At 40.3% G+C, this 17578-nt stretch overlaps 1 protein-coding gene across 4 annotated transcripts in view; it reads right to left on the bottom strand.

Annotated features, from left to right (window-relative positions):
• Positions 1–13236, bottom strand: part of tcea3 (transcription elongation factor A (SII), 3) — a 28835-nt gene extending 15599 nt beyond the window's left edge. The window contains exons 1-4 of one of the 4 annotated variants that reach the window (XM_082963864.1): positions 12874–13236; positions 579–641; positions 218–323; positions 4–112 (exon numbers count right to left, since the gene is read on the bottom strand). In XM_082963864.1, the coding sequence (XP_082819990.1) occupies positions 4–112; positions 218–323; positions 579–641; positions 12874–12942 (347 nt within the window). In that variant the 5' untranslated portion in view covers positions 12943–13236. The remainder of the gene's footprint in view (positions 1–3; positions 113–217; positions 324–578; positions 642–12873) is intronic. The other 3 variants (XM_082963871.1, XM_082963873.1, XM_082963876.1) reach the window with 3 other exon arrangements.
• Between the last annotated feature and the right edge of the window lie 4342 nt (positions 13237–17578).

A 17578-nucleotide genomic window follows, 5' to 3' on the forward strand; every position in this document is an offset into this window, starting at 1 on the left:
TACCTGGTGTCTTTCTCTAAGGGGGACCTGACTGGGGACCCTGTGGATTTGTTGGAGTCAACCCCATTCTTCATCTCATTGGGCCTCTCAGTACTCTGAGTACGTGCAGCATCTAGGGGGCAAAGAGGGTAAAATGTTGTCTCTACGTACTGTGTAAACTGTAAAACGCAACTCCAGACAGCTTCACGTTCTAAAAGACAGTCTCCTACAATCCTACCCAGCAGTCTCTTCCAGTCCTTGATGAGGATCTTGGCCAGGGAAACGACCACGTCGTCTGTGCAGTGCTTCCTGATTCCATTCACAGATATGCCAATCCTCGTTTCCTATTCAGCGGAGAGAATGTTTTGTTGCATGTGATCCTTGAAATAATGAGTTTACACTTTTATAATGACTTCACACTTGGAGTAGGCATAACTATATAATCCATTCCCTGTTTGTGGGGAAATTGACTGCACTGTATTCCCCATGCATTTGATAATATTTAATGTTGAATGTAAAGTAGCCTAAAATATGAAACTTCTGTACACCTAAATAATACATAACAGGTGAGTGGGATTTTCCTGTTGAAGGTTCTCTACCTGCAAAAGTTTCAGCGTCATGTTGAAGCTCTTCAGTTCATTCAGCAGGTCCAGGGCACCCTCCTATGTACACAAACATGGAGATGATGGTATTGGAAGTTGTAGCCAACAGGGAGAGCAGCAGAATTATTTATTTTCATTACATATGTAGTACCAGGGGTGCAACTATCACTGGGGACGGGCGGCTACACCTCATGACCCCCCCCCCTCATTCTGAAAATGCAGTTTTATCATTGCATTGTGATAAAAAAGAAAAGAAGAGGCATAGGTGTGGTTTAGGACCATGTGGACGACTCAGAGTGGTTGGATTGGCTGTTTGGTGGTTTCAACCGGCTGGATTTAGGACCGTCCGGAGACGACAGAACATGCGAACAGAGGCAGCTGTTATATGTGTGTGTTGTGCTTTTTTCTAAGTTGTAAAAGCAAGTAGGGCAGAAACTGGTTACTCTTTATTTGACTGATGTAGCTGGCAAGGTAACTGCTGTTTGACTTAACAGAGAGAAAAAAATAATATTCCCAGAGCTGAGCTAGTAGTGTAACTGACATGTAACGTTAGCTAATGTTTCATCCCCTCTCAACTGAAGTTCTGTCTGAAGTGAATGAACTAACTTAGATAGCTATCTAGCTAGCTAGTAGCTACCACAGCCAGTTCCGCCTAGCTATCTGTCAGGTAGCAGTATCTAAAAGCTGTTGTGTGTATGGAAATGTTTTGTAGCGTTTGTTTTGTCTCGTTTCAACAGAAGTAAATGAACTTGGCTCGTTTTCGCCAGTTGATGTAACCATTAGATTTAGCCAAAAGTTGGCTAACATTAGATATAATTTTTTCCCCAACAGTCAGTATACAGTAGCAATGAAACGTTATTGATCTGTCAGTTTCCCTAGGTAATTCCCTACTTTTCCCACTGACAGTAATAAACAGCTATAGAGGCTTCACTGTCATGGTGCACAGTCAATAGACAACACTATTCTCATCATGTCTTAGCAGGATCAGATGGTCAGGGGTCCCAGCAGGGTCAGACATCCAGGGAAGACCAGTCTACAGAGCTCAGGTGAATTTTGCAGTACATTATAACAATCAGTGAATGGATACAAAGTTCCATCTTGAGTTCATGGGTAGTCTACAGTCTGGGATCTGAGAATAATTGTAATTTAAATTATTGAATCTATTCTTGGATAATATAATGTATAAATGTACACCAAGGTAATCAAATGGTGACAGGGGTCTCAGCACAGTCAGACAACCAGGGAAGACCAGCCTGTGATGGCGCTGAAGTGAACTTTTGCAGATGAAAAAAATATATAATAATAACAAAAGGTATAAGAACAAATTAACCTACTTCGGACATCCCCAAAAATATATTTTACTAAGAAATTCCAAGAATCCTTAAATAATATAAAGTCAACTTGGAAAATCATCAATCAACTGTTGAATAAGAAAAAGTAATCTACAACTATACCATCTCAATTTATTGTTGGAGGTAAGACCTATAGTGATCCTGATTTAATGTGAATTGAAAAACCTTTTTGTGAATGTTTGTTCCTTTCTGTCAAAGAAAATAGAGAAAACTGATGAAATCCCTTGGATTACATGAAGGGACATTTCCCTTCTCTGTTTTAGTTTGATCCTCCTGATATAATGGAGGTGATGGAGGTAATTGGTAACAAAGATATCAGCAGCAGGTCGTGATGAGATTGGTGCCTCTGGTGAAATCAGTGTATTCCTCGATTATTGAGCCTCTAACGTATATTTTCACCAAATCTATGCAAACTGGTATTGTTCCTAAAGTTATCCCCTCTATAAATCTGGGGATCCAAGATATTTTACAAAGGATCTCCCAATATCTGTACTACCATGTTTTTCAAAAATCCTAGAGAAATTGATGTATAAGAGAATGTTGTAACATTTAAATCAAAAGTGTATTCTATATGAGCACCAATATGGTTTTCGTAAAAAAAAATTCTCCACAGATATGGCTCTTTTGAAACTTGTGGACAAAATCTTTACCACCCTGAACAATAACGAATAAACTCTTGGCGTCTTTTTTGATTTTTCCAAAGCGTTTGACATGGTTGATCATGAAATATTACCTTCTAAATTGCAATATTATGGTTTTCATGATTATGCATATAATTGGTTATACAGTTATGTTTATGATAGAGAACAATTTGATTATGCTAGCTGCTGTGAATCAACCAGGGTCAAGACATCCTGCCATAGGGTTCGATAAATGGACCTTTGTTATTCCTAATCTATATCAAATCAAATTTTCTTGGTCACATAGATGTGTTTAGCAGATGTTATTGCAGGTGTAGTGAAATGCTTGTGCTTCTAGCTCCGACAGTGCAGTAATATCTAACAAGTGATATTTAACAAATTACACAACATATACCCAAAACACAAATCTAAGTAGGAATGAATTCAGACTATATACATATGGACGAGCGACTAAGATAACGTAGAATAGTATAGAATACAGTATATACATATGTGATGAGTAATGCAAAATATGTAAACATTATTAAGTGACTAAGATACCGTAGATTAGTATAGAATACATTGTGTACATATGAGATGAGTAATGCCAGATATGTAAACATTATTAAAGTGACTAGTGTTCCATTCCTTAAAGTGGACAGTGATTTCTAGTCTATGACTATAGGCAGCAGCCTCCAACATGCTAGTGATGGCTGTTTAACAGTCTGATGGCCTTGAGATAGAAGCTGTTTTTCAGTCTCTCGGTCTCTGCTTTGATGCACCTGTACTGACCTCGCCTTCTGGATGATAGCAGGGTGAACAGGCAGTGGCTCGGGTGGTTGATGTACTTGATGATCTTTTTGGCGTACCTATGACATCGGGTGTTGTAGGTGTCCAGGAGGGCAGGAAGTTTGCCCCCGGTGATGCGTTGAGCAGACCGCACCAACCTCTGTAGAGCCTTGCGGTTGCGGGCGGTGCAGTTGCCATACCAGGCGGTGATACAGCCCGACAGGATGCTTTCAATTGTGCAGCTGTAAAAGTTTGTGAGGGTTTTAGGTGACAAGCCAAATTTCTTTAGCCTCCTGAGGTTGAAGAGGCTCTGATGCGCCTTCATCGCCACACAGTCTATGTGGGTGGTCCATTTCAGTATGTCAGTTATGTGTATGCCAAGGAACTTGAAGCTTTCCACCTTCTCCACTGCGGTACTGTCGATGTAGATGGGGGTGTGCTCCCTCTGCTGTCTCCACGATCATCTCCTTTGTTTTGTTGACGTTGAGTGAGAGGTTGTTTTCCAGGCACCACACTCCCAGAGCCCTCCCCTCCTCCCTGTAGTCTGTCTCATCATCGTTGGTAATCAAGCCTACTACTGTTGTGTCGTCTACAAACTTGATGATTGAGTTGGAGGCGTGCTTGGCCACACAGTCATGGGTGAACAGGGAGTACAGGAGAGGGCTGAGAACGCACCCTTGTGGGGCCCCAGTGTTGAGGATGAGCGGAGTGAAGGTGATGTTTACTACCTTCACCACCTGGGGGCGACCCGTCAGGAAGTCCAGGACCCAGTTGCACAGGGCGGGGTTCACACCCAGGGTCTCGAGCTTAATGATGAGCTTGGAGGGTACTATGGTGTTGAATGCTGAGATAGTGTCAATAAACAGCATTATTACATAGGTATTCCTCTTGTCCAGATGGGATAGGGCAGTGTGCAGTGATGGCGATTGCATCGTCTGTGGATCTATTAGGGCGGTAAGCAAATTGAAGTGGGTCTAGGTTGGCAGATAAGGTAGAGATGACATGATCCTTGACTAGTCTCTCAAAGCACTTCATGATGACAGAGGTGAGTGCTATGGGGCAATAGTCATTAAATTCAGTTACCTTTGCCTTCTTGTGTACAGGAACAATGGTGGCCATCCTGAAGCATGTGGGGACAGTAGACTGGGATAGGGAGAGATTGAATATGCCCGTAAACACACCAGCCAGCTGGTCTGCGCATGCTCTGAGGACGCGGCTAGGGATGCCGCCCTTGCGAGGGTTAACAAGTTTAAATGTTTTACTCACATTGGCCACGGAGAAGGAGAACCCACAGTCCTTGGTAGCAGGCCGCATCGGTGGCACTGTGTTATCCTCAAAGCGTGCAAAGAATGTGTTTAGCCTGTCCAGAAGCAAGACGTTGGTCTCGGCAACATGGCTGGTTTTCCTTTTGTAGTCCGTAATTGTCTGAACCGTTGAATTGCAACTCTCCTTTATCTCTATACTGACGTTTAGCTTGCTTGATTGCCTTGCGGAGTGAATAACTACAAAGTTTATATTCTGCCATATTCCCAGTCACTTTTCCATGGTTAAATAGGTGGTTTGCACTTTCAGTTCTGCGCGAATGCTACTATCTATCCACGGTTTATGGTTAGGGTAGGTTTTAATAATCATAGTGGGTACTACAGTGGTTCCTCCTTTAAAAGTTGCATCATACTGTGGCACACCTTGCGGCCCTTAAAGGACCACTTTGAGCCATGAGAGATTGACATGCATATTATTAATGTTCTCCGTGTACCTTTAAGGACCAACCGCGCTGCCCTGTTCTGAGCCAACAGTAATTTTCCTAAATCCCTCTTTGTGGCACCTAACCACATGACTGAACAATAATCCAGGTGCGACAAAACTAAGGCCTGTAGGACCTGCCTTGTTGATAGTGTTGTTAAGAAGGCAGAGCAGTGCATTATTATGGACAGACTTCTACCCATCTTAGCTACTGTTGTATCAACATGTTTTGACCATGACAGTCACCTCAATTTGCTCAATTTCCACATTATTTATTACAAGATTTAGTTGAGGTTTAGGGTTTAGTGAATGATTTGTCCCAAATACAATGCTTTTAGTTTTTGAAATATTTAGGACTAACTTATTCCTTGCCACCCAACTAACTGCAGCTCTTTATTAACCTGTTGGGGATAGGGGGCAGTATTTGCACGGCCGGATAAAAAACGTACCCGATTTAATCTGGTTACTACTCCTGCCCAGTAACTAGAATATGCATGTAATTGTTAGATTTGGATAGAAAACACCCTAAAGTTTCTAAAACTGTTTGAATGGTGTCTGTGAGTATAACAGAACTCATTTGGCAGGCCAAAACCTGAGAAGATTCCAAACAGGAAGCGCTCTCCCTGACTATTTCTTGGCCTTCTTGATCATCTCTATCCAAAACAGGGGATCTCTGGCATAACATGACATTTTCTAACGCTCCCATAGGCTCTCAGAAGGCGCCAGAACATTGAATGATGACTTTGCAGGCCATGGCTGAAAAACAGTAGCGCATTTGGATAGTGGTCAATCTGAGAACAATGAGACTGGGGCACTCGTGCACGAGACTCCACCATGTTTACTTTCTCTCTCTTTGAACGAAAACAACGACTCCCGGTCGGAATATTATCGCTTTTTTACGAGAAAAATAGTATAAAAATTGATTTTAAACAGCGTTTGACATGCTTCGAAGTACGGTAATGGAATATTTAGAATTTTTTTTGTCACGAAACGCGCCGGGCGCGTCACCCTTCTTTACCCTTCGGATAGTGTCTTGAACACACGAACAAAACACCGCTATTTGGATATAACTATGGATTATTTGGAACCAAACCAACATTTGTTATTGAAGTAGAAGTCCTGGGAGTGCATTCTGACGAAGAAGAGCAAAGTTAATCCAATTTTTCTTATAGTAAATCTGAGTTTGGTGAGTACCACACTTGGTGGGTGTCAAAATAGCTAGCCTGTGATGGCCGGGCTATCTACTTAGAATATTGCAAAATGTGCTTTCACCGAAAAGCTATTTTAAAATCGGACATAGCGATTGCATAAAAGAGTTCTGTATCTATAATTCTTAAAATAATTGTTATGCTTTTTGTGAACGTTTATCATGAGTAATTTAGTAAATTCACCGGAAGTGTTCGGTGGGAATGCTAGTCATGCTAGTCACATGCTAATGTAAAAAGCTGGTTTTTGATATAAATATGAACTTGATTGAACAAAACATGCATGTATTGTATAACATAATGTCCTAGGAGTGTCATCTGATGAAGATCATCAAAGGTTAGTGCTGCATTTAGCTGTGGTTTGGGTTTATGTGACATTATATGCTAGCTTGAAAAATGGGTGTCTGATTATTTCTGGCTGGGTACTCTGCTGACATAATCTAATGTTTTGCTTTCGTTGTAAAGCCTTTTTGAAATCGGACAGTGTGGTTAGATTAACCTGTTGGGGGTAGGGGGCAGTATTGACACGGCCGGATAAAAAACGTACCCGATTTAATCTGGTTACTACTCCTGCCCAGTAACTAGAATATGCATATAATTATTGGCTTTGGATAGAAAACACCCTAAAGTTTCTAAAACTGTTTGAATGGTGTCTGTGAGTATAACAGAACTCATATGGCAGGCAAAAACCTGAGAAGATTCCTTACAGAAAGTACCCTCTCTGACAAGATCTTGTTCTTCTTGTCTCTGTTTATTGAAGACTGAGGATCTTTGCTGTAACGTGACACTTCCTACGGCTCCCATAGGATCTCAGAGCCCGGGAAAAAGCTGAATGATATCGAGGCAGCCCCAGGCTGAAACACATTTGCGCTTTTGGCAAGTGGCCGATCAGAGGACAATGGGCTTAGGCGCGTGCACGAGTCGACCCCATGCTTTATTTTCTTTCGTCTTTTTACCTAAACGCAGATTCCCAGTCGGAATATTATCGCTTTTTTACGAGAAAAATTGCATAAAAATTGATTTTAAACAGCGGTTGACATGCTTCGAAGTACGGTAATGGAATATTTAGACATTTTTTGTCACGAAATGCGTCGTGCTCGTCACCCTTCTTTACCCTTTCGGATAGTGTCTTGAACGCACGAACAAAACATCGCTGTTTGGATATAACTATGGATTATTTGGGACCAAACCAACATTTGTTATTGAAGTAGAAGTCCTGGGAGTGCATTCTGACGAAGAACACCAAAAGGTAATAACATTTTTCTTATAGTAAATCTGACTTTGGTGAGTGCTAAACTTGCTGGGTGTCTAAATAGCTAGCCCTGTGATGCCGGGCTATCTACTGAGAATATTGCAAAATGTGCTTTCACCGAAAAGCTATTTTAAAATCGGACATATCGAGTGCATAGAGGAGTTCTGTATCTATAATTCTTAAAATAATTGTTATGCTTTTTGTGAACATTTATCGTGAGTAATTTAGTAAATTTTTTGTAAATTCACTGGAAGTTTGCGGGGGATATGCTAGTTCTGAACGTCACATGCTAATGTAAAAAGCTGTTTTTTATATAAATATGAACTTGATTGAACAAAACATGCATGTATTGTATAACATAATGTCCTAGGTGTGTCATCTGATGAAGATCATCAAAGGTTAGTGCTGCATTTAGCTGTCTTCTGGGTTTATGTGACATTATATGCTAGCTTGAAAAATGGGTGTCTGATTATTTCTGGCTGGGTACTCTGCTGACATAATCTAATGTTTTGCTTTCGTTGTAAAGCCTTTTTGAAATCGGACAGTGTGGTTAGATTAACGAGAGTCTTGTCTTTAAAATGGTGTAAAATAGTCATATGTTTGAGAAATTGAAGTAATAGCATTTCTAAGGTATTTGAATATCGCGCCACGGGATTACACTTTGACTTGGCCATTCTAACACCTGGATATGTTTATTTGTGAACCATTCCATTGTAGATTTTGCTTTATGTTTTGGATCATTGTCTTGTTGGAAGACAAATCTCCGTCCCAGTCTCAGGTCTTTTGCAGACTCCATCAGGTTTTCTTCCAGAATGGTCCTGTATTTGGCTCCATCCATCTTCCCATCAATTTTAACCATCTTCCCTGCCCCTGCTGAAGAAAAGCAGGCCCAAACCATGATGCTGCCACCACCATGTTTGACAGTGGGGATGGTGTGTTCAGGGTGATGAGCTGTGTTGCTTTTACGCCAAACATAACGTTTTGCATTGTTGCCGAAAAGTTTGATTTTGGTTTCATCTGACCAGAGCACCTTCTTCCACATGTTTGGTGTGTCTCCCAGGTGGCTAGTGGCAAACTTTAAACTACACTTTTTATGGATATCTTTAAGAAATGGCTTTCTTCTTGCCACTCTTCCATAAAGGCCAGATTTGTGCAGTATACGACTGATTGTTGTCCTATGGACAGAGTCTCCCACCTCAGCTGTAGATCTCTGCAGTTCATCCAGAGTGATCATGGGCCTCTTGGCTGCATCTCTGATCAGTCTTCTCCTTGTATGAGCTGAAAGTTTAGAGGGATGGCCGGGTCTTCGTAGATTTGCAGTGGTCTGATACTCCTTCCATTTCAATATTATCGCTTGCACAGTGCTCCTTGGGATGTTTAAAGCTTGGGAAATCTTTTTGTATCCAAATCCGGCTTTAAACTTCTCCACAACAGTATCTCGGACCTGCCTGGTGTGTTCCTTGTTCTTCATGATGCTCTCTGCGCTTTAAACGGACCTCTGAGACTATCACAGAGCAGGTGCATTTATACGGAGACTTGATTACACACAGGTGGATTCTATTTATCATCATTAGTCATTTAGGTCAACATTGGATCATTCAGAGATCCTCACTGAACTTCTGGAGAGAGTTTGCTGCACTGAAAGTAAAGGGGCTGAATAATTTGGATGACTGGCTGCGAATGTTTGAGTTGTTTTATTTTCTGCCTTTCCTATTCCAGACATTCTGAAATTCACTAAAGCATCCTATGTATGTAGCTTTAGTCTTTCACTTTTTTCAGTTTTTATTTGTTAAAAAAGTTTGAAATATCCAATAAATTTCGTTCCACTTAATAATTGTGTCCCACTTGTTGTTGATTCTTCACAAAAAAATACAGTTTTATATTTTTATGTTTGAAGCCTGAAATGTGGCAAAAGGTCGAAAAGTTCAAGGGGCCGAATACTTTCGCAAGGCACTGTAATGTCAAAGCCGCACTGAAGTCTAACAAAATAGCCCCCACAATATTTGTGTTATAATTCCTCTCATCATCAGTAATTTGTGTAAGTGATGTGCTTGTTGAATGTCCTTCCCTCTAAGCGTGCTGAAAGTCTGTTGTCAATTTGTTTACTGTAAAATAGCATTGTATCTGGCAAACACAATTTTTTCCAAAAGTTTACTATGGGTTGGTGAAAGGCTGATTGGTTGTCTACTTGAGACAGTAAAAGGTGGCTTTTCTATTCTTGGGCATAATGACTTTTGCTTCCCTCCAGACCTGTGGGTACACACTTTCCAATAGGCTTAGATTGAAGATAGGGCAAATAGGAGTAGCAATATCGTCCGCTATTATCCTCAGTAATTTTCCATCCAAGTTGATAGAAAACAATAATTTTTCTACCTCTTCCACACTCACTTTACAGAATTCGAAATTACAATGCTTGTCTTTTATAATTTGGTCAGATATACTTGGATGTGTAGTGTCTGCGTTTGTTCCTGGCATGTCATGCCTAAATTTGCTAATCTTGCCAATGTACTTTGCAATATCAGTTGGTTTTGTGATTAATGAGCCATTCAATTAATGACGGAGCGGAGTTTACCTTTTTCCCAAAATGTTATTTAAGGTACTCCAAAGATTTTTACTATCATTCTTATATAATTTCTCTTTGTTTCATAGTATAGTTTCTTCTTTGTTTTCAGTTTAGTCACATGATTTCTCAATTTGCAGTACGTTTGCCAATCGTTGGTGCAGCCACATTTATTTGCCATACCTTTTGCCTCATCCCTCTCAACCATAGAATTTTTAAATTCCTCATTAATCCAAGGGGATTTAACAGTTTTTACAGTCATTTTTTTTAAATTAATGGTTGTTCCTCATTACACACCACAGACCAGCAAATATTTTTTACATCATCAACATATGAATCACTACTAAACTTATTGTATGACCTCTTATACACTATATTAGGCTCAGCCTTTGGAATTTTGGTTTTCCTAGATATGGCTATTATATTGTGATCACTACATCCTATGGATTTGGATACTGCTTTAAAGCAAATATCTGCAGCGTTAGTAAAAATCTGATCAATACATGTTGATGATTTAATTCCTGTGCTGTTTGTAACTACCCTAAGTAGGTTGACTGACAACCTGATCCAGGTTGCAGGCACTGGTTACAGTTTGATGTTTTTCCTGAGTGGGCAGCTAGATGATAGCCAGGCAATATTTAAATCACCCAGAAAATATACTTCTCTGTTGATATCACATACATTATCAAGCATTTTACACATATTATCCAGATACTGACTGTTAGCACTTGGTGGTCTATAGCAGCTTCCCACAAGAATGGGCTTTAGGTGAAGCAGATGAACTGGTAGCCATATTACTTCAACAGTATTTAACATTAGATCATCTCTAAGCTTTACAGGAATGTGGTTCTGAATATAGACCGCAACCCATTTAGGCAATCCCTAGCTGCTGGGCTGCTCAGTCCTGGTCCTGGGGTCTGCCGTACTGTTGGTTGTCACAATGGCCTTGGCCTAACACACCTGAAACCAATAATGAATGTTTCACTAAGATCCTAAAGCAGAGTGGGGTGTGTCGGGATGGGGCGCTGCAGGGCCGTGAACCCCTAGGGGCAGGAGGGGGCAATCCAGCTATATTGTGTGCAAGTAAAAAGAGCTCTACAGTACTATTAGGCCTATGACATGAATTATAGTGCCCTCTGTAATTATTGGGACAGTGAACCATTTTTTATTCTTTTGGCTCTATACTCAAAAAGTTTAGATTTGAAATCAAACAATGACTATGACGTTAAAGTGCAGACTGACAACTTCCATTTGAGGGTATTTTCATACATATCGGGGGACCGTTTAGAAATTACAGCACTTTTTGTACATAGTCCCACCCATTTTGGGGGAGAAAAAGTATTGGGACAAATCCACTTATATGTGTATTAAAGTAGTAAAAAGTGAAGTATTTGGTCCCACATTCATAGCACGCAATGACTACATCAAGCTTGTGACTCCACACATTTGTTGGATGCATTTGCTGTTTGTTTTTGTTGTGTTTCAGATCATTTTGTGCCCAACAGAAATTAATGGTAAATAATATATTGTGTCATTTGAGTCACTTTTATTGCAAATAAGAATATAATATGTTTCTAAACACTTGAATGTGGATGCTACCATGATTATGGATAATCCTGAATGAATCGTGAATAATGATGCGTGACAAAGTTATAGATGCACAAATATCATACCCCCAAGACATCCTAACCTCACCATTTTGGGGAGGTATGATATTTGTGCATCTATAACTTTCTCACTCATCATTATTCACTATTCATTCGGGATTATCCATAATCATGGTACCATCCACATTCATGTAGATGTGTTTAAAAATATATTATATTCTTACAATCAAAGTGACCGCAAAAGGGTAATATTATATTGTGTAGAAATGCAGAAAATGAGCTCTAGATGCCCCAAAAAATTCAGAGGAAGGACCCGCAGACAGGTTAGGTCCCCCAACTTCTAAAACCAAAGTTGCACCCCTGTGTAGTACCCTGTGTTGACTTGGAAGAGCAGGGTGACGTGGGAGCATAGTATTATTGAATTAATGCTGCAGGCAGGGTTTGCACTGTAATTAGTAGGCCTACTGTAGCAGCTGCACATGTTTCAACAGTCTGTTTTTAAGTGATCACACTTAACATTACAATTGACGTGTAATCAATGGTATTAATCAAAATTACAATCAATAACAAACTGTAATATTATAATAACTATCTACAAATCTTGTAATAGTAATGTAGCCTAATAGTCAAAATAGTTGTGTTTATGTAGTCTACAGCATAAGGAAATTCATTAAATGTATCAGTGAACGACTTGCATTTTACAATCCACCAAAACGGCACTGAACAATTGGCCCATACTAACAAAATACAGCCCCATAGCACGCCACTGTCACGACCTTGCGTTGTTTACTTTCGGTTCCATTCACGGAGTTGTTGTAGAATACCAGCATGCTTTAAGTCTCTCACTTTTGCATTAGTAGTTTTATTCAGTGTGTGTGTGTATATCGCACGGTCTTGCTTAATAGGCAAAAGCTGGACAATTCTGTGCCAAACACCTGTTCAGCATTTGCCACTTGAACAGCTGTTCCTCTCGGGACAGTGCACAACTTTTTAAAGCACAACCTTGAAATGTAAAACTTTGTATTAATGTAGATAACTATAAAATGGAATACGTCATTGCAAATTCTAAATAAAGCATTATCTACACATGATTTCATACATTTGACTGCACGAGGTGACAGAAAAACATGCGACATAAAGCAAGGTGTCAAAATACACTCTCACCGTGTTATTTCTATACACCATCTTGTCCAGCTTTTTTGCAATCCGAATTAACTCCTCTTCTCGCGTCATAGTTTATGGCATGGGTTAAACGTACAATAATATATGTTATAATATATGTTATGTAAAATCCTATATAATAAAAAATGTAAATGTTTATCCTACGTAGACTTTACGTTATGGCGCGGTCCATTCCATTCGGCGAAGGGGCGTGTCCTTAAGTTACAGGCAGAAGGACTGTTGTCGGATCGTCTGACCATCAGGTCAAAATGCCCATGACACACATGGCAACAACTAAATATAGACGTTGCTATGGGTCTGACACAAATATCGTCTTTATTTTAAAAATATTGAATAACTTCAAAACTTACTATAATACAGTGGGGCTATGCAAAATATTTCTGAGGACTTTGGAGAGAACCCCAATGCCAATGAGCCTTGCCTCAATAGAGCTTGCCAGTTTGTAGTCCTAAAAACCGGAAATTAGTTACTCTGGTTCGTTCAGCAATTCTTATAGGGGAAATTAATGGGTGAAGAATGGAGTTTTGGGATAAATGACATAATGTTTGAGGTTAACACATCTTATATGTTTTGTTCTATGGGATAAAGCACATAAAGGCTTCATAATTCATAAAGGTCATGATATTATGTCCTTGTTTTTATTACATACATGCTTCAAAATTCACAACTGACGTTCGCTGATGACATTATCTCAGAACAAAACATATATGACATATGACAAACACATATCTCTTAAGCCTGTGTTAATCACTGTCATGTAGAGTAGGCCAGAATGCTAAACTGGAAAACCTAACCTCCATAAAAAATAAAAGATGGCGGAGCCGCAAAAGTTATTCTGTGCAAAGGTGTTTATTTACATAGTGATTCTGAAACAAAAACAACAGTACTGCCATCAAACCTTATGGGACAGCTTAAAAACAATGCTGCCACACCCACAGCTCAATCCAAAATGCCTCTCCATGAACTGAAAGAGAGGCTCCTTTTGTAGGGGTAGCCCCTCCCCTCAGAACAATTAACACTAATTAATTAAGCAATTACCTATTCAACCTACAGTTTCCATTTATCTAAACATACCAAAATATATACATTGCAACACGTTTATGAAACAACATCACAATATAACATTTACAAAATTACATCACTAGTGACAGTGTCGACCAATATGCCCATTTACATTAATGAGCCATTCCGGACAGGCACTACAAAGTCAGCCCAATTCCCTTAGCTCGGGTCCTTATCTAGCATACCCGGAAGCTACAGAGATGGAGAGAGAGAGGAACAGAACAAACAACGCGCTCATCCATAATATCTAAGTATAATAAATATTGCTTATATTAAATATGAACACTGGTCTGTTTATTTCTTTATACCATAACCGGTTACTGACGTGAGTGTGAAATGTATGTACTAAGAGAGAAGTTAACTTGTGTGTCGACCCACATTGTTAACTTATCTGATAATGGAGCAGGGAGGAGTGATGAATGTGTCCTTGCGTTAAAGTACCAAATGCTGCCCGCGGCCGTCACCTTTTTTTGGCATTTATCCCAAAACAAACATTCATTTTCCCATTACTTTTGCTCTCTATAGTTGCGTATCCAACCACACACTTTGGTTTCAAGATATGAGTAATTGTTATATGATATACCTTAGTAGTAAACCATGTAGCCTAAAACAAGGTCAGAAGTTAATGTTTGATTAATACAGTGAAATCATTTATATATGCACTAGATGACAAAACAGGGGGCGCTCCATCTTGGCAATCCCCCAACGTTGTAAAAAATATTTTGGAAGCTTTATAAATGCATTTATTAATGTCTACATTTGTTATCGCCACATTTATTCTATTAAACACCTTAATGCATTATTTTTAATTATATTATGTGAGCTAAACATACAAATACAAAATATATAATAAAACATTTTCCTTAAAGTATAATTTTTAGATAAAGTTTGACTGTTACTGTCCCCACTACAACAAGAAAAATACAAGTTAATTTAGTCCTTAAAGCATTTAATTCAAATACTGTAAAATTACATTCATTCCTATAGAGGACTGCTTCTGGGGAGTGTCAATATGGCCAACTGGTGGCTTCAAAGCCTCTTATTGGCCAATAGCAATCCAGTGTTTATATACATCATTGAACACGGCATGTAGGGCGCTATTCATGTGGTGACACACCTCCACTTTAACAATCTAGTTGGAGTGTTTTCTAGTGTTCTCATGAATTTACTATGGAGGAAAGTTGGAGTCCCTTTATTGTGCAGAAGATGTCACTCTGGTGTTGGGTTTCTTATCATGAGGACTATTTTGACAAAGTTGTGTGAGATGGGGTTGTGTCTTTACAGTGTTCTTTACAACTACTTCTTTACAACTTTAGTGTTCTTTACAAACCTTTTCTGTCATCCAAATGATTCGTTTTAGAGGATTTTAACTTAGATTGGCTTACCCTGGCCTCAGACCATTTTAAAATATTTGTCTTCACTTTAACCTGACTCCAGTTGCTTTGTTAAAGAGATGCCACTCTCTAAACCGCTTCACACAAAGTGTTGATCACTGTCATTAAGGGTGAAATTGTCTGTGGTCAAGCCAATTCTAGTCTATTGTATTGAGGGCATTAATACATAGCAAGTTGCAATGTAAATTTAATTTCATGACTTGTTTATTGCTTCAAACTATGTTCAAATCGAAGCCACAGACAACATTGCAACTTGCAATGTACATTTCAATGAATAGCCAGTACCGCTAAACGTTAGGAACCCATAGCCATTTAATTGGGGGGCCCTAGCCCTCACCCGCCGATCCAACAGGTCCCAGACGTGCTCAATGAGATTGAGATCCGGGCTCTTCGCTGACCATGGCAGAACACAATAATGTCAGTCTTGCAGGAAATCACACACAGAACGAGCAGCTTGGCTGGTGGCATTGTCATGCTGGAGGGTCATGTCAGGATGAGCCTGCAGGAAGGGTACCACATGAGGGAGGAGGATGTCTTCCCTGTAACACACACAGTGTTGAGATTGCCTGCAATGACAACAAGCTCAGTCCGATGATGCTGTGACACACCGCCCCAGACCATGACGGACCCTCCACCTCCAAATCAATCCCGCTCCAGAGTACAGGCCTTGGTGTAACGCTCATTCCTTCGACAATTTATGTGAATCCGTCCATCATCCCTGGTGAGAAAAAACAACAACTCGTGTAGAGCACTTTTTGCCAGTGCTGTCTGGTCCATCAACGGTGGATTTGTGCCCATAGGCGACGTTGTTGCCGGTGATGTCTGGTGAGGACCTGCCTTACAACAGGCCTACACGCCCTCAGTCCAGCCTCTCTCAGCCTATTGCGGACATTCTGAGCACTGATGGAGGGATTGTGCGTTCCTGGTGTAACTCGGGCAGTTACTGTTGCCATCCTGTACCTGTCCCGCTGGTGTGATTTTTGGATCTACTGATCGTGTGCAGGTGTTGTTACACGTGGTCTGCCACTGTGAGGATGACGAGCTGTCCATCCTGTCTCCCTGTAGTACTGTCTTAGGCGTCTCACAGTACGGACATTGCAATTTATTGCCCTGGCCACATCTGCAGTCCTTGTAGCATGCCTAAGGTACTTTCACGCAGATGAGCAGGGACCCTGGGCATCTTTTGGTGTTTTTCAGAGTCAGTAGAAAGGCCTCTTTAGTGTCCTATGTTTTCATAACTGTGACCTTAATTGCCTACCGTCTGTAAGCTTTTGGTGTCTTAACGACCGTTCCGCAGGTACATGTTTATTAACTGTTTATGATTAATTGAATAAGCATGGGAAACAGTGTTTAAACCCTTTTACAATGACGATAGGTGAAGTTATTTGGATTTTTACGAATTATCTTTGTAAGACAGGGTCCTGAAAAAGGGACGTTGCTTTTTTTGCTGAGTTTACATAGGCTGCTACAGTCTATGATTTATACTGTCCTACAACTTTGCCAAAAGAGAAATGCACACTGCTTACAGGAGGTGGTGGCACCTCTTAAACCCTCACAGAAGACGCCGGAAAGCCCAATGTCATCAACAGGATGTTAGTAACCATCCTCCCTCAGACGCTGTAGTAGCTATAGAAAAATGGTGTTGGTAGGCTTTTGGAACTAAAGAACAGTTTAATTGTTTGTATTTATCACCACTGAATGTTTTGAAATACTGAATATACACTAGTGGCACACTTTTAGTCAAAAGATAAATGGAGCACCAATTCACTGGCTTGTTACCATTGATCATCCTTGACATGTTTCTACAACTTGATTGAAGTCCACCTGTGGTAAATTCAATTGATTGGACATGATTTGAAAAGGCACACACCTGTCTATATAAGGTCCCACAGTTGACAGTGCATGTCAGAGCAAAACCAAGCCATGAGGTCGAAGGAATTGTCCATAGAGATCAAGACATGATTATGTTGAGGCACAGATCAGGCGAAGGGTACCAAAAAATGTCTGCTGCATTGAAGGTCCACAAGAACACAGTGGCCTCCATCATTCTTAAATGGAAGAAGTTTGGAACCACCAAGACTATTTCTAGACCTGGCCGCCCGGCCGAACTGAGCAATCGGAGGAGAAGGGCCTTGGTCAGGGAGGTGACCAAGAACCCGATGGTCACTCTGACAGAGCTCCAGAGTTCCTCTGTGGAGATGGGAGAACCTTCCAGAAGGACAACCATCTCT

The sequence above is a fragment of the Salmo salar genome, chromosome 02 (assembly GCF_965601325.2).
Source record: "Salmo salar chromosome 02, fSalSal1, whole genome shotgun sequence".
Lineage (NCBI taxonomy): Eukaryota > Metazoa > Chordata > Actinopteri > Salmoniformes > Salmonidae > Salmo > Salmo salar.